This window comes from Festucalex cinctus, chromosome 3 (genome assembly GCF_051991245.1).
Source record: "Festucalex cinctus isolate MCC-2025b chromosome 3, RoL_Fcin_1.0, whole genome shotgun sequence".
In the NCBI taxonomy this organism is placed as follows: domain Eukaryota; kingdom Metazoa; phylum Chordata; class Actinopteri; order Syngnathiformes; family Syngnathidae; genus Festucalex; species Festucalex cinctus.
Window position 1 is genome coordinate 25,281,580 of NC_135413.1, and position 18,447 is coordinate 25,300,026.

General features: G+C 40.8%; 1 protein-coding gene across 6 annotated transcripts in view; it reads left to right on the plus strand.

Moving 5' to 3' along the window:
* mef2aa (myocyte enhancer factor 2aa) overlaps nucleotides 1-18,447 on the plus strand; it is a 66,044-nt gene that overhangs the window by 18,367 nt on the left and 29,230 nt on the right. For all 6 annotated transcript variants that reach the window (XM_077517081.1, XM_077517082.1, XM_077517084.1 and 3 more), the window contains exons 2-3: nucleotides 2,485-2,749; nucleotides 8,941-9,144. In XM_077517081.1, coding sequence (XP_077373207.1) covers nucleotides 2,696-2,749; nucleotides 8,941-9,144 — 258 coding nt within the window. In that variant the 5' untranslated portion in view covers nucleotides 2,485-2,695. The remainder of the gene's footprint in view (nucleotides 1-2,484; nucleotides 2,750-8,940; nucleotides 9,145-18,447) is intronic.

Here is an 18,447-nt window from a genome sequence, read left to right on the forward strand (position 1 = left end):
GAACCAGAACCTGAAACTTCTGTTTAATCTATAATATAATTAGCACAAACAAGTGCTAATTGTCAATTGTTTAATACATTGATTAACTGATAATGAATTTTGCTGATTCACTTGCTCTAATACATACATAAGAATTGTTTATTTAGTATGATTATGTATACTAAATGTGCTGTAGTAGTAGTAGTAGTCGTAGTAGTATCACTGCTACTACTACTACTAGTGAAACACTTTGGGGTAGATTCACTATGAATGCGCTGCTTGTTTCACAACTATTAATTGCTTCTAATTGGCACAGTTGTTAACCCTTCTTCATTTGCACCCGTAAGGGGGAAATGCAGTATTTAGACATGTTTTAACTGCTCGCAAAAAGTGATTGATGTGCCTCCAGGACAGGGGCTATAATTCTTCTTTTAGGGGAAACGGTTAGGACAGACATGGATTTTCCCAAGGGAACAGTGGCTACGTTACACACTGATGTGGGAATAAATATTTATATACATATACTCCCACCATTTTCACCCTCGTGATCTCCCTTGCAGTCCAGGAGACTTGTACCGATGTCAGCCTGGGACTGGGTGCTGTCTTAATCATCTTAAGAGCATAGTTGGCATCGTGGTCAGCTTGGGAAGGTCAATACGATGTCACCACTCGGCTTGCAAACGGAGCATAAACACTTTCTGTGTATTTGGTTGAAACGTTAAATAATTGCATTTTTACGTACAACACAAAAAACATCAAACCAGGACAGAAAATCTGACTGTAATAGGGGTGTAATGATATACAAATGTCATGATATAACTGTAACGATAGAATTGTCACGATACGAACCTTGCGATATGATACTTATCACGATATTGTGGCGAGGATGGCGATAATGGGGGGTGGGGGAAGGCACAATATAACAACAGTGACAAAGAAATAAGCTTGGGCCAGCTATTTTATTTTTTATTTTATTGTCTTCCAAAGTATCATGGTCTATCTATTAGGGGTGTGAATTGCCTACTACCTGACGATTCGATTCGTATCACGATTCACAGGTCACGATTCGATTCGATACCGATTAATCCCGATACGAATTTATAAGTCGATTGTTGCGATTTTTTTTCATTCAAATTTAGAAAATACTAATCAGTAAGCTTGTAGAGTGTAAGATTTATATGAAAATGTATTATTTATTTATCTGAAATTTCAGTCTTATAGAGGTTGTAATCTGTTTCATGTTTGAACAGCATTAAAATAAAATATTAAGGCTTAATGTTCCATTCATATAACATTCTTCCATGCTCAAGTTGTGAATCCTAAAAAAAAAAAAAAAAAAAAAAAAATCGATTCTGCCGATTATTGAATCGATTCGAGAATCGCGCGATGTAGTATCGCGATATATCGCCGAATCGATTTTTTTTTAACACCCCTACTATCTATGTAGTTCAAAATACTGTTTGGCTGAAACGGACGAAAAGTAATGTTTTTTGATGGAGATGTCTACAAATATTTGCTGGTATGGCTGATTAATGAGAGCGATAACTGCCGCTGTATGTTTGGTTCAACCATAGTTTTGTCCTTGAGAGCAATAATTTGACGAGGTTTTCTCGTTGGACATTTTTTTGTTTTTTTTTGTTTTGTGGGTGTGGTTTCTGTAGAACGAAAAATATAAATTAAATCACCTTGAGCAATTGCGTGTAAATGTCTCATCTGTACAATGCTAATTAGCCGATATATAGTTGAAATACGACGAGGTAGCATTAACCTCAATGTACATTAACAACCAACAATCACTAATAACATGTAATGTATGGGCACTTACCTTTCTAAAGTACGCACTCACTGAACCGAGTCAATTTATGGTGGAACTCAAATGTGTTACGTTCCCCTTCATATGGCCATTAATGTGAGTCTTAAACGTAGGTGGCCAAAACATGCCTATTTAAAATTACATTGCACTAATAAACTAACCACCAGTGGGCGCTGAAATTGCAGCCATGGAATAAAACAATATCATGATATTGCCATCGTTATCTACTCTTAACACTGAAAAGTATCTTTTGTGTGGTAGTTGATAACACAAGCCATTAATTAGCTAGCTAGCAACTGCCTCTTAAATCATGAATCCAAACAAAATATAGATGGATGTCATATGATTATAATGTGATAATTGACATCCTTTTTCATCTCACCTTTTTGTTGATTTATGTTGTTGCAATTTATTTATTTTATTTTTTTTTAAACTGTGATGTAATAGTTTGTTAATGTATCCCCGCTGTCACAGGCTGTCTTTCATTGACTTCAGCTGTGGCTCACATGAGGAGATAAGGCCCCGGACATGTGGGTTTCATACTCGGAATGACATTGAGAACAGAAGACACTTGTGCTTTGAAGTGCCTGAGGAGACATTACCGAGTGTCATGTTAACTCTGTTCGCTCTCTCTCTCTCTCTCTTGCTCACTCGCTTATGGCCGTCTCTTTCTTTTTTTTTTTTTTTTGTAGATTTTGCCGGGTGACTGCTGAAGAGCATATGGTGCGTGGAGACCAGTAAAAGTGCGCATACCAGAAGAAGGACTCGCACAATGTGCTAGGAGAGAGGTGGACGCGAAGCGTGTGTGCGCGTGTGTGCGTGTATGTGTGTGTGCATGCGTGTTGTCGATTGTCCAATATTGTCCGTGAAGTGTCAGAGAGACGGGAAAAAGGACAAGGAGCCATGGGGCGGAAGAAGATACAGATCACCAGGATAATGGATGAGAGGAACAGACAGGTACATGTTCAAAAAGTAAATTTGACGTTACTGTGGGGCAACACTGTGGTCTAGTGGTTATCACGTCTGCCTCGCAGCTCTGAGGTTCGGGGTTTGAATATCCGCTGAGGCCTTCCTGTCTCGCCTAAAGACGTCTGGGATACGCTAAACTCACTGAGGACAAGTGCTATAGAAAATGGATCGATGGCCATTACATTGCAGTGTTAAGATTGCCTTGGAGGTGTTTCAATAGCAAACGCCACCAGGGCCCTCTTGACTGTGATGTGGACGTGCTAACTACAGACCCATTAGCTGCTCAACAACAACAGTGCATCTTTAATGCTTACTCTTGATCAAAATCCCAACAATGTGCATATTTGGACACTGTTCTGTCCAGTTCTGATCCAGATTAGATAATTTTAATTTCCATTGGTTATATGGTGATCATTTTCATTTGGGTCGCTGGTGAAGCGGATTTTGGGGAAAAATAGAAAGTAAATCGTAGGGCCCGATTTCAATTGAACATTAAAAAAAATATATCTAATTTAACAGATTACAAAACTCATATTGCCGTCAACTGTCACAAGATAATGATGATAATTTCTAGATTCAAGCAGATACAATGAAATTATTTCAGTTGTCTAAGCCTCGACAGAGGTCTGCAGGGAGTGCTCTTAATGTACTTGGTACGATGCTGATGTAATTTCCAAATTGTCTATGTCATCAAAATGCCTTTTCCAACCTACCTACTGTACATCCCAGCCTTCCCTCCTTCCTTACTTCCATCCAGAGTCCAGCAGCTGTCTTTGTTTGCATTGATGGAAAGAGACATTCCTCCCTCAAGTCTCATCCAACTCAACGAAGACCGTGACATTTCTTTGTCATATTTACAGACGCGTGTCCCCTGCCACCCTGCAATTTCGGCCAGAAAAATTGATGAGGCAGCAGGAGTGCTTGGCGGCAGTGGTAGTAGTCAGCCTACCCCACTCCCGGGGCCTTGGTAGTTGGAATGGCTCCCCCTTCTCTGCAATGTGTTTGGTAGCAATTAAGAGCGGCCACGGTACCGCAACACCCTCTCATTTAGCAGGGCGGGTCAGTGGGGCGCATAGCATCCATCTGGGCTACTCTGGTCTGGCCTAGCCACAGAGCTGGATGGAATTCATGGCGTCTGCTCCTGCAAAAGAAATATCAAACAGATAAACTGTACACTCTTCAGAAAACTCTGAGGTGAACAAGGAACTTGGAGTGTGTAACAGTATACATTGGTGAACGATGTACTCCACTCTGGACTGTTCCCAAGTCACTATAGTTAAAGAAAATGTCTTTAGTAAAATATTTCATCATCCAAGCCTCCCACTGAACTGCGCAAAAAATGACTGATATGAACATTCCGTATGAGTCAAACTCAGACAGGGTTCACTGTGACAACGTTTTTTTGTTGTTGTTCTGCTCTATAAATGTAGCAAGACGGCAATGCCGCTATACAGGATGTTGCCGTTTGTGGTTCAAGTTGAGATTTGTAATTTTCATTTGACAGGCTCAGTTTTATTGATCTGAATACATGACGTGGGGGTGTGAAAGCTGCAGGTTCGATTGGTACTGCACGAAGTATCCTTGAACATGATACCCAAGATATCTGTTCCCTTCCATGGCGGCTTACACCATCAAATATTTCCATTGATGCGTGATGCTCCAGCACGCAAAAAAAGTCCCAATCATCAAGCCAGCTTGTCACACTGATTGCCATTGAATGCGAGATAACGACTGTCCAGGAGCATCGGCAATGCTTGATTCTTCTCATTCATGGAGTTCATGAACAGGAATTTTAAACGGGCATATGGAAGAGATTCTAATAGAGGCAGATCTACTGTCAACTTGTTCCATTTTTTTTTTTTTTTTTGTCACGAATCAAAATTTGGGATGGTCATAATTTCACAAATGGACTTTACGTTTTTATTTTTTATTTTTATTTATATATTTTTTTTTTTATTTAAGAAACTGGTCTTCAGGTTGGACCTGTTTTTGGTCTCAAAGTTTGGGAAAGGTTGCTCTAGAGTTTGTGTATTTAATCCAGGTGCATTTCATTTAGCAAGTCTTGTAAAATGTCAGCCTCAGTATGTAACTATAATTCTCATCAAGGGATCTGTAATTTGCAAATTAGCATTACATGGCCTCTATCTCAGTTCAAGGTCAGTTCAGGATACCATTTCAAGGTGATTCCTACCCAGGACAAGACCTTTGCACTCTTATTTGTACACATTGGAGATCCTGGGGGCACTTTGCCTTCTCCAGTAGAGATGATCCAGACCGACAGCCACAGTGGACTGTGCACTACAGCAGCCAGAGGGCCAAGATCACTCTGCTAGCTGGCGTTAGACCTCCCCTTTGTCTCTTCTCTTCTCTTCTCTTCTCTTCTCTTCTCTTCTCTTCTCTTCTCTTCTCTTCTCTTCTCTTCTCTTCTCTTCTCTTCTCTTCTCTTCTCTTCTCTTCTCTTCTCTTCTCTTCTCTTCTCTTCTCTTCTCTTCTCTTCTCTTCTCTTCTCTTCTCTTCTCTTCTCTTCTCTTCTCTTCTCTTCTCTTCCTCTCTCGCTGTCTCTCAATCCTCATGTCTGTCAACAAATCATGAGGTTCTAATAAGGCTTCCAGCTTCTAACCCCTCCGAAGGTGTTAGCAACTCTGGCATCTTCCGCCATGTCCCAGTCACACAGCTGCAATCACAGCCCCAGATGTCTTGTTTGTCTTGTTTGGAGCTTCTGCCTGAGGAATGACATTGATAGACCCTTTGACTGGCATATCAACTCTGTGTGAGATTACGTGTGTGCGCATGCACATGTGTATATGGTGGCTTGTATGTAGTGCGCATAGTGATGGGAATGTGAATAAAACATTGATTGACAGGTTTAAATATGAAGCATAAAAATACCTGTAAACTCACCATTGCTGTTGAAAATGTTTTAGGAGTACCAAATATAACCTCACAAACGTCACTCTTTAAGAAAAACAGACCCTAGATTCCAATTTTACTGATCAACATGAAATTGTATGGACATGTCTATTACAACAGGACACATGCGAAAGGGGTGAGACTCACTGGAAGCCCCAATTGGACGCATGTTGGCCGTATGCGCTTGGGAAAGTATGGCGTCAAAGTTTGACACTGTTGTCCAAAGTCCCACATTTAGGTTTGAAGCAGCTCGTCTGGGGGAATTTCAGGGCTCTTAAGTTGACAAACTTCTAGGGAATTCAAAATAATGAGCCCCTATCGAAAGCAGGTAACCGAGACAGATGGGCGATGCTAAGTTGCCAAGCTTTTTTTTTTTAAATTTTTTAATTTTTATTTTTTTATTTTTTTTTGCTGCCTATGCCTTCCAATGTAGGTCAAACGGTGTCAAACAGGTGTCAAAAGTCTGCCATTTTGGACAAATTCCAAAGCTCCTGCTGCCAGAGCGAAGGTGTTTTTGGATGTAGTTCACAGCTCTTGTTGTTCTTTAAACTGCAAACTAATTGAGAGTGAAGCAATAATGCCTCTGCTAGTTGCAACCTGGCCGTCAATGCGGAGATCCATCCACCCTTCCACTGACTGCATCCATCCACATATTAAAGAGACTAATGGACCTTGGCAGATCATATAATGTTGCTATCGTAAGCATTATACACCCACGCTGTGACATTAACTTTGTGGGTGTGTTTGACTTGTGCTTCGCATTTACCCCTAGGATCTTTGTGTGTTTTTTACCCCACTGATGCCATCATAAAGGTTTTGTTTGTGATTCTAATTACATGTATACATAGAAACATATTTAAACATTTGAGTTTGTCATGTGGTAAGCAACCACACACCACCTTCAAAAATAAACTTACTCTATTCTTACTCAAATAGTGAAATTCCCTGAGTCATTGTAAATGTTAGTAATAGTTAAAACCATGAACATACCACAAATTATGATTCCAAATTAATATAATTTCAAAGACATCTTACAAAATTATCCAGAACAATAAATGGTGTACAGATAACCCAAACTGCGCATGTGTTGCCTTGGCAAAAATAACAATTTTCAATCAAACAACCTGTCCACACATACAACACTTTAGATCTCTTCCACAACATTCTTAGAAAATGTCCCATCACTGGTCAGCTATTTTTAGAAAAGGCTTGCAGTCCACTGAGGTGGTCCTTGAGGTCCACCTGGTGCCTGTGAGCACCACATTTGTGACCTCTACTCTAGATTCTAAATACATAAGGAACTGCAGAAGTCCTTCTCTTATGATGCTGTTAGATTATTGTGGCATTAATGTTTTTGTGGCAAGGAGCAAGTGCAGGGACTGGCTGAGCAGCCGTGCACTCAGCACTCTGCCACCCATCCAGGTGGAACAAAGTCTCTACGCCTTGGCGTTTCAATCCGCTTGCTTCCTGCAGAAAAACAAAACAAAAACGGATCCGCTCCTCTCCGTGACTTAAAGCCCTGCATTCATCTGCTAAAGAGCGGACAATTTGTTAATCGTTTTTCCCTGCACATGAAGGCCCCCACCCTCCTCTGTGCGCACGTTCCGCTAGGTTGAGCAAGTAAACAGACACGCAGACGGGCAGATGAGAGCGAGCTGAGCGCTCAGTGGAACTGGTTAGGAGTGCAAGGTGTTTTCCTGATATTGTTCTCTGTGTATGTCTACTTGTCTGCCTCGATAATCCGCTCTGAGGCCATCATCGGAGTGGCATTCACACAGACCGAATAGTGGAAACATTACGGAAAGAAAGTAGTCAAGAAAAAAACACATTGGTCACAAAATAGAAGTTGTATAAATGGACTTAACAATCAGAAAAATGTGTGCGCCACAGAAACAGAAAACCGCAAAGCAACAGAACACAGTCACTTTGCTTGGGGAGAGGGCGTTTTGGCGGGGAGGTTACATTACCAGCTGGAGTGATGTATGACCTGATGTCCTATCTGAGGACTCAAGTTACAAAGCTTGTGCTGCGCTACACAGATATCTTTCCGTATATGGAGTCAGCGGCAACAGTAATGTATGGACGCCTCTGACTCAGCTCGCTGACTTGCGCGTCTTGCACTGACCTCTTAACGAGAGATGTTGGACCAATGCCATCATTTGTAGTGGACGATATAGCTTGTTGCCTGTCAAATTGCTCATCAAAACTGTTATGTTGTTAAGATGCCTGTTGGCATGTTTTTTTTTTTTTTAAATATCCATCCATTTTCTTGACCGCTTACTTCTCACAAGGGTCGCGGGGGGTGCTGGAGCCTATCTCAGCTGGCTTTGGGCAGTAGGCGGGGTACACTCTGAACTGGTTGCCAGCCAATCGCAGGGCACACAGAGACAAACAACCACTCACAAGCACATCAAGGTCAATTCAGAGCGCCCAATTAACCTGCTATGCGTGTCTTTGGAATGTGGGAGGAGACCGGAGAAGACCCATGCAGTCATGGCGAGAACATGCAAACTCAACCCAGGAAGGCCGGAGCCTGGACCCAAACCCGAGTCCTCAGTACTGGGAGGCGGGCGTGCTAACCTGCCGCCCCATTTTGAAATAATTGTATAGAAATTAGAGCTGGCAAACGATTACATTTTTTAATCAGATTAATCAAATCTTAGAATTTGGATTAATCACGATTAATCGCTTAATTAAAAAAGGCTTTTTTTTTATTTTTTATTTTTTTTTAATCATTTTTTGCCCGCCAAATTTGACGAGCACCTGTCGTGTTAATTCTTATGTTGTGTTAATTCTCTGCCACATAAAAAAAAACAAAAAAAACAAACTAAAAACATGCAGACTGCTTTACGGCATGCGTCCTTTTCCCAGTCGTGCCAGATGGAAGTTGAGTCAAACGTCTATGCGCGATTACTGTTATCACGGAGAAGCACCCCAAGAAACGAAGATTTTTGTCAGAGGCGACAATAATAATTATTAAAAGCCTACCCGGATAAAAACACTGTACAAGATTTCACTCACTGGCAAGGTCAAAGACGAGAGGGGATTTCCAAACGATGCTGCTTTTGTGGGGATGCGGCTCTTTTTAGGCGGTAGCTTTCCACATTCAACCAAATTTTGGAATAATTTTGTAACAAAATGTGGAAAACCATCACTGTACGACCAATAATGTGTCAGTCCAATTTAAGCCTCTCAACTTTAACATTTGAGTTATGTGTTTTAGTAAATTCCCGTGTAACCAACTGGTGTTATTTCCATTTCTCTATCAGGTTACCTTCACAAAGAGGAAGTTCGGCCTGATGAAGAAGGCCTACGAGCTGAGCGTGCTGTGCGACTGCGAGATAGCCCTCATCATTTTCAACAGCTCCAACAAGCTGTTCCAGTATGCCAGCACAGACATGGACAAAGTGCTGCTCAAGTACACCGAGTACAACGAGCCCCATGAGAGCAGAACCAACTCCGACATTGTGGAGGTGAGCGTTTTTTTTTTTTTTGTGTGTCGACTGACCTCATGCAAAAACCCCCAAAAACAAAACAAAAAAAACAGCAACGCATCTCCACTCGCTCCCATCACTTCTTTTGTTCGTGTTGCTGTCACTTAGTGGTAAATTGCATTTAACATAGATTATATTTATTCTGCATAGAAGGCCTTGGAATGTCCCCTCATTAACACCCATTACACAGATAATAGTGCTTCGCTAATGCTTTAGACATGAAGCATATGTAAAAGTTTCCTTCCTCAATAGGTCACATGAGTTGTGCAATCCCTGATAAGTTCATGTCCAGTAAATGGTGGAGGAAACCTATCTGACCACTATAAGGAACCTGTTTCCCCAAAGATACAGTCCCCGTTATCACTGACATTTCTTCAACCTGGGTTTTAGTTGCTATAAAGTGCAGTAGAAAATCAGCTTTTGGCATCACTTGTGTGCCCCACAAATGGCATGCTGCTGTTTTATGCCAGCTTAAAGAAAGGTTTTCCAAGAGATAAACTGTGAGCTAAATGACAGTAATGGAGGTGAGATCTTACCCCGGGTTTTCACCGGTTGCGGTTGCGGTGCGGTCCGGCGACGCAAGCAATTAGATTCCATTCATTCGAATGGTGCAGTTTACACCGCTTGCGGGTGCGTTGCGTGTCGACTGCGGAAGGCCTGCGGCGTGCCGCAAGCCTTCCGCAAGGATAGACCTATTTTCTATTTTTGCCGGACGCCGCAGCGGTAGGCCTCCGGCAAATGGCAAGCTAGCACAAAACACATCGAGCGGGACAGGAAGACCGAGGCAGTTTCAAAATAAATTTCCGGTTATCTTTCAGAATAAAACACTCGCCAGCTCCCATTTCGCAAGTTTTTCAGCAAAACGTGACGTGGGCGTCGCCGGGCCATGTGCTCATTCACGGTTTAGACACCAGCGAACATGGACGAGGAGAGGTTTATATTGGAGGTGGAAAACCACAAAATAATATATGACACGGCACATCCTTTTTATAAGGACTGTAATGTATTGTGAGTTTGATGTTCGTGATTGCTTGTTGTGCCCGTCTCGCTTGCCGTACTGAGCGGCAGCCGGACGGGGAAGACAGAAATAAAGAGTGGACCCGCACTGACCCGACTCTCGTTATTAATATACTTTACAAGGACAACCAAAAAAAGGATGCTGCATGGAATCTCATAGCAGAAGAAGAAGAAAAGGTTAAATCAAAAGAAGTCCACCTCTCTTTCTGCTTCTCTGTTGAGCACAGACATTCTGTATGTTTGTCGTTGTGAAATGCCACATGATCGCGCGCGCGCGCGCGGTCCCGCGAGACACGTTGGGAAGTGGGCGGCGACGGAGCTGCCGGACCGCAGCTGTGCGGAGCTGGTGTGGATTGACAAAAAAAATTGACCCGTCCGGAGCACGCAGTCAAGACGCACCGCACCGCAACCGCACCGCAACCGCATCCGGTGAAAACCCGGGGTGAGTAGTCAGGAACGCGACTTCCAAAAAAAGATTTATTGTACAAAACTGCAATTATAGAAGAAATACAGAAGATCGGTGTGAAACCTGAGAATAAATAAAAGGTGCAAAACACTGCTTTCCCGTTTCCCTGCAATTTCTTAAATGACACAAAATATTAAAAAAAATGCAACAATCGAAGGACTAAAATTTCAAACTATGCTGATACACCAACGCGTTCATTGCACCTCCTTCGTAACCTCGAAACATAGTCTGTCAGTACTGTCATGAACTTAAGACCCATTGTTTGTATTCTGACTCGTTTTTTTTTTGTTTTTTTGTTTTTTTGAGTGGGTGAGGGGGGGCAAAATGTTTTCTTGAACTGAAAGCAAACTTGTTTCATCAAAGCAAAATAAATCAGAACCTACTATGTGCTAGCAGAGTACCAAATTATTAATTTATTACAGTACTATTTTTTTTATGAAAGTCTGTTCTCTTCCATAAAAATGAAACAATCAAATGAAAAGTGAACAGAGTATGCCTTCCTGTGCCACGTGACAACATATTTTTACGTCACTTTACAAACATGTTCATAGTCCACCATTCATAACCTCAAAATTTCATGTCGATTTATTGATCAAAATAGACACCCAGACATCGCATTGCACTGTTTTTTTCCCCTCCTAGTAAAAAATGTATTACTGTAATAATTCTCTTTAGCCAGTTAGTAGATATCAGGGTTCTAAGGGAGGAAATCTGTCACCTATTGCACCTTATGAAGGCTTTTACTCTGTGAAATTAGAGACATTACGTGTAGCACAGAAGAGTCAGCTGTTGCCCATTATCTTTTATTCATGCCGCTGCTGCCGCTGCTTGTGAATTACCTGCTTGGCAGAGCTGGAGCAGAGTGCTCTCTGGCAGGCCAGTAGACTCGTGCAGTCACTTTTATCGGTGGTCCTGTAGCCAAAAAAAAAAAAGAGGGCTCACCTGCATAAAAAATACATGGACACATCCCTTTCTTACGTAACGGTGACCACAAATTTCCTCTCCTTTGCTTGTGATGGTTTGATCAGTCCCACCACACATTTTGTTTTGCATAATTGTGGTCAGCTGATGTTTGTGTCAACATCACGATGTTAGGTAAATTTATTCGTGTGGCATCATTATACACAAGGCAAATCCATAGTGCTTCACATAGGCAACACTTACAGTTGTGTTTTGATTTAGAAAAAACAAACAAAAACAGAACGCACAAAAACGTTTTTAGGCTAGATTTAAATGTACCAAAATTGAGTAGAGCTCTGTTTAGAATTTTGGTCTGAAAATTGAGGAGCATAGAAACTGAAAGCTGCTTCACTTTGTTTTATTCTGGCTCGGGAAACACCCAATAAGTTTGCACTCAATTACCTGAGGGATCTGGAATATATTTAGCTCCAAGACTGTCGACCAACTCTAAGATCTTAAAACCTATTTTTGTGACTTACAGGGCCCGGTTGTTCAATTCTCGGTTATTTTAACCACTGTTTAACCCCTAACCGCCGGTTAATTACTTAATCCACTGTTAACTAACTGGGCCCGGTTGTTCAAAACTCAGTTATATCTTTAACCACTGGTTAAGTAGATTTAACTGACCGTTAACTTTAACGGCACTCTTATCTTGTTGTTCAAAACTCTGTTAACTTTAACCGACTGTTAACTTTCTGTTAAAGTTAACACACCTAAGGACCACCTCTATCTTTTTAACAGTGTGGTTAATTCTGCATTCGTATCCAATGATGCCCATTGAGGGCAAGAAAAAGTGTCTATCGAGGTCTTGACTTTGATATTGGCGATTATTCTGATGAAAAGTTACTCGCACGCTATACCGATTAGCAGTAATACAATGCAAAGTCTCAGGCTGAGTCAAAAGAGAAATAATACAATTTTTTTTTAAAGATTAGTTGTAAAAATGGACAGAGAGGGCTTGCCCAACAATTAGTGGGAGGTGATTACCTGTGATGTTTCTGTTTTGCATTGATTGAATAACATTTTCTTCGTCAGCAGAAAGCTTCCTGCTTCTTTTCTTTTCGGCAAGTGCCAGGGGTCGTTTGGATAGTATCCATTCCACTTACTTTTGCCGACCCGGAAGTAAACAAAAAGAGGAATTGTGGTATCTATCGGCGCTAACCAGAAACGTAAATGGCACGGTTAACATTGACGGTGCCGTTAACAAACCATTAAGAATTTAACCGGCGGTTAGGGGTTAAACAGTCGTTAAAATAACTGAGAATTGAACAACCGGGCCCAGATATAATTTTTGTTCGGACCTCTAAAAGTCACAACGGTCCACTAATCTCATAAAAATGAACACATCAGACCATCACATTTGGACAGAAGATCTTTGATTCTTTGAGTGGGCACAAGTAGACAAATCAAAGCTTTTTAGTGGCTTTTACAATCCAGGTCCCAGTTAATCATCACACCAAGATTTCTCATGTACAGTACATGCATGGGGAGCCCGTAGCTGAGCTGATTGCAGCCCTTCTGGCTACTCTCAAGGAAGCTTCACCCTGTTGCACAAAAGGCGACAACAAGGCAGCTTTGTCCCGGACAAAACAACCCCCTCCTCCCCTACCCCTCATCTGCCTACCGGCTACATGGTCAGCGCTCAGAAGTAAAGAAGCAGAGCAGAAATAACCCAGCCATTCCACTTCAGAGCATCATCACACACAACCGCCTTTCGCTCGTCCCTGTCAAAGGTGGCCGATAGACTGTTGAAATTCAGTCTCCTTGCATGTTTGTGTATGGCATCCAAACGTAAACCTTTTAAGCCATCCCTTTCGATAGGCTTCCCACTTGCAATTACAACAAGAATCCAAATTCCAAACTCGCTATTTGTCAAGAGAAACGAGCCTCACATGAGGGCACTTTTCCTGGACACTTATCTAAATTTTTTTTTATTGCGTTAAAGCGGTCTTTTGCCGTGTTAACAATCATGTGCCTGTTTGTCCACAACAAGGAGGCTGCCGGGTCAACGCGATCCTCATACTTTTCACAGGAATGGTCATCCTTTTGGTGAGAGACTGAATCAAAAAGGTTACATTCCTGCTCAGGAGTAGCGTCTGCAGATAACTGTACAGTGTGGGAGAACATGTCTCATGTTTTCCACAGATGGATGGATGTGAGCCTGGCCCACAGTTTGATAACGCAGTGGAGGACTGAGGACTTTGTCTCAGACTTGGCTCACAATCCAAAGCGGAGCAGTCGGCCTGGATTTTTTTTTTTTACTTTGTGTGTGCGTTTGTGAGTGATAATGGATGAGCGCTTTCATGTGTGTCAATTGTGCCCTTACAGGCTCTTCGGTGGAAAATCACTGTCTATACGTTCAAACCAAAAGCAAAGATAAAAGTTGAGGATAGTCGGCTAGCCTGCAAAACTACAGCATTTTGGCCTATTTTCAATATAATACAGTACAAAGGGAAATTCCTTTCAGTCTTGATTGATATCAGTTGTAGAACAGTTGTCCAGACTTTCAGTTTTTTGTTTTTCCCGAATGAATAATGAGCCAAACATTTTGGCCGACAAGATGGACTGCAGGCGGGCTCGTGATTTGTGATTGCATCTTCCTTTACCATGAAGACAGTGGGTTTCCGTGTTGTGACAGGATGAACGTCTACTTCTCATATCCCATTGTGTTGATGAAAAAAAACAAAGTTTAATCTGATCTCCTGTGCAAATTTAAGTATTTTCCACTTTTCCACTTATTTGCCAATGCTTAATCTGTGCTTCTGGATTTTGGTTCTAACATGATAGTGTTTCTGTGTTGTGCTTGAAAATGTCAGATTTTTGCCTAGCCGATCTACCAAGTCATGGACAGATTCATGATTTTGAGACTCTCGAGATCCACTCCAGAGAAAGCGATGGTCACCTTCCTGGGTCTAGGCCATACAAGAATGACGCTTGTGTAAAATCACAACTGGCTAATTTAACTATTATCTTCCCAGTATGGCCGTCGTTTGACAGTAGCTCAGTTATGTAAATTAGCGTCGGTGTTAAGCCATAAACTGTCAAAAATTCCAAATGCCTCTGCTCACAGACATGTTTCTAGGACATAACTTACACATTGTTTGTGTATTTTTAATTTGATGTCCAATGTGTCCTTTGGATCTTGGTGCAACTGGTGTTTGTAGATGGATTACCGTAATACAACAGCTGTTATTCACAATGATTTTGGAAAGTGTGCTAACACAAGGTTAAGGCAGTAGTTCTTTGAATGCTTTTAAAGTAGGTAGACAATTTTCTCGGAGGGACTATTTTGTCCGTGGCGTTTTTGTGCCTTGGTGTTGTTTCCGAAAGCAGGAAAGCCCTCATGACAGGTTTTAACTCCACTGCCCAATTGTCATTCTTATTGAATTCTTTTTATGCCACAAATGAAAATGCTGCAGTTAGTCATTAGATTAATCTAATAATATTCACTCTTCCTCCCTCTCTCACTTTTTTTCTCCCCGTGTGGAGCTAATGAGATTTTGCCCTTGCTCCACTTCTAACCTCACACCGTGATGGTGGACACAGAGGGACGCCTGTACGTCACAGGCGAAACCTTTCAAATCACGCTGCAGACTCGACTTTGATTGGCCAGGTTTCTCAGGTACATGTTGCATTTTCAAATGAATACAGTTTGCAGGCACATGTAGTCAACATTAACTGTAATCATATAAAGATTAGGCTATAGTAAATGGACCCTAACCCAATTTGAGTCAAATACCAAATCATCTGCTGTGATAAATGAATAGCCTTCACTGTTATTCAAAGATGTTTGCATTTTATGGTTCTCTTGCATGCCTTGTCCTGATGAATTGTGAACGTAAACAAGCAACGATCATTCATAGGGAAATTTGGCTTATCGTCTCTCATAATAAATAGGGCTGGCCATTGTTCCTTGGGGGGAAAATGGACAATTCCTTCTCTTTTCATGAAAGAACAGCCTCCTTCTCACACGACCGCCGCAGTAAGAGGAAATGAGCATATAATTGTCAGGCAGCTTCCATTAGCTTTCATATCACGATTGCTATCAACTATTTTTTTTGTTATAAATGGACTTGTATAAATCATTCAACGCAAAATGTAAATTTTGACCATTCCAAAATGTCAGCCACTTTTGGTCTTTCCGAGCACTCTCTGGGCATCTTTTATTTATTTTGTTGTTACTTCCCACATTCATAACGCTTAACATTTATTATCCAAAACGAACGTGAATAGAGGATTCAGTTTTCTTACGGTTTACTGAAGTAGAACATTACGTGAAGTAGCATTTATTTACAGGTCATGTTAATACTAATGCCAATTCAACATTGTCCGCATAAATATAGACACAATGTGTTATTTATACTGTAATTCTAATAAAATACCAATACATTTGACTAACCATGTCATGGTGCTGTATGGGCATTGTGAGGGTTGGAGTTGTCCCCGGTGGTGGGCAGGGGTTTAGATTGTCAATCAAAACCTGAGTGCCACAGTGATTAAGGCTCATTTCTGTCTTAATGAATGCAAATTGGCACATCTGCTACGGTGGGCTAGCTGTCCTTACTCTTCAATTAGTGTGATTGATCAATTATCCTATCGCTGGTGGCTGAACGGAAATGGAGGCTGTTGAGGAGGGCGAGCATAGGAAGAAAAATGAAAGGGGCAGGGTTGGAATGAAAGACCTTGAGCAAAAATCACATTGAAAAGAGTAGAACGGAATCTATTCAAACATTTTTTTAACAGCTATTTTTCAGATGCACTTGGCAATGTACATTGCTTTAGAATTGTAATCACATTATATGAATGAATAGGGCAACATTGACACAAGGCCGTTTTGAAAACGGTTCCTAAAAACTTGTCTAAAAGTAATTTTTAACGGTGTTGAAAGACATATTTCTGAAATGGAAGACAAATACAGCGGGCCCTCGATATATGGTGGTCTTACAGCAGTGCGTGAATACTTGGTCACGTTACTGCTGTAATTATTGTTTTTCATTCGAGTGCTTAATGACCTAGAGGCCGCATCTGGGCAAAAAGTTCAAAATAAAACTGAAATTTACTTCATACTTTATTTTATAAGGCTAGCTGTCTTCTCCTCTGCATTTGCATGTTTCCTTTTTTGTGTTCTCCTATAGAGCTCACTGCCACAATGATGCTGAGCCTGTTTAAGCAAAACCAAATGTCATTACTATTGACATAGGCTTATTGCCCTGATGTTGATTTTGTAGGGTTTTGCAATATATGTGACATTTTCTGCCGGCACATTTTTAATAACCTTTTTGACTCCAGTGATTTATTGGAGTGATATTAAAGGGACTTAGTAGGTATATTTTTGAGTATTGTATTCCTGTTTTTTTTTTTTTTTTTTTTTTCCAGGTTGTTGATGAGCTTAAGAGGAGGTTAAGCGTAGGTCGAGTCTCGTTAATACTCTTGGGCTGGATTTATACGCTACATGGTTAAAGTGATACAATTCTGATTGTTTTTTTTTTTTTCTTACTCGCAATTGGTCCAATTGGGTGAATAAAAATATAAAAACATCTAGACATAAGTGAGTTGAAAGTAATGTGATCGGACAGACAAACATCAGTGAAAGCATTTGTCAAACATGCATTAAAAATTAAAACGATTACAACAATGCTTCAACATGCTTGTCCTTGACATAAACCAATTAAATGTTAACATAAATTTAGTCCTGTGGCCCATTTTTCCATTTTGTATTTCTGATCTTACTACATTATGAAATATTTAAAAAAACATTTTGGATTCCTCCACATCGATGCTCTCAATGAGCCCTTCTCTGGGTTAGCATTAAGCAAGCAGAGAGTCATTTTAAATGCACAACATGTAATTCTTTTCGTTTTATGCTAGCAGAGGACTTACAACTGTGACTGGCATCAAGCATCATGAAACCTTTTTTTTTTTTTTTTGTTCACAATGCCAACTTGATTTAAAAGGAGCTGAAAGTTGAATTCACTGTCACCATGCAGAATCAGACGGGTTGAATCTACAAAAAAATAAAAAATAAAAAAAAACACTTCTATTGTACCTCATGGTTCCGCTTTACAAATATAGGTAATTTGAGGAAATTTATTTTTTCATAAGTGTGGATCCTACTGGTACTGTAGCTTTTTGCATTCATTCGTACCAAAGAAGCAGTTCTCATTTTTAAAAAGGTGAAAAAGGTTGGTGAGCACCGTCTTACATGAATGGAATGTCTCATGCGTTTTCTTTTGGCTTTGCTCATGGTTATGTTGTGAGCCAAGTGTTGGGTTTTTTTTTCTTCTAATGTCACTTTTAATAGGACAAGGACTCTTTTCCCTTTGGGCTTTTGGTGGGGGAAAAAAAAGATTCATCCTCCTCCCATGTAGTTATCTGAGGGCAATGAGACAGACAGTTATTGGATTGTTCATGTAGTTATCCCACAAAGCAGACTGTGAAAGGAGCAAATACATCTCCAACTTGAAATTCCAGTATCCCTGATCTGCATACCTTCCTTTGTGAACTTTTTTGATTTTAATTATTATTTTTTTCTTAGCTGGTAATGCTTTCGCCGTTATGTCCCAGCTCAGTATTACGATGCTTGTTACCAGGTTACTGCCAAGAGATGTCTGCCTTTGGCACAAATCATGCTTCATTGACGTCAGCGCTTCTTTTCCACCCTCTCAACTATGTTGCATATGTCTCATTTCACACTGAGGGTCTCTTTGCAGAGTGCATGAAAGGAAGCACAACAAGTCTGAGTGGCTTTTTTCCCCCCTGAACATTAGTTAGCAGTGACGCTAATGCTTCATGTAGGATCTATTTTGTCTCCAAATATGGAACTAATAGCATTCTCATCT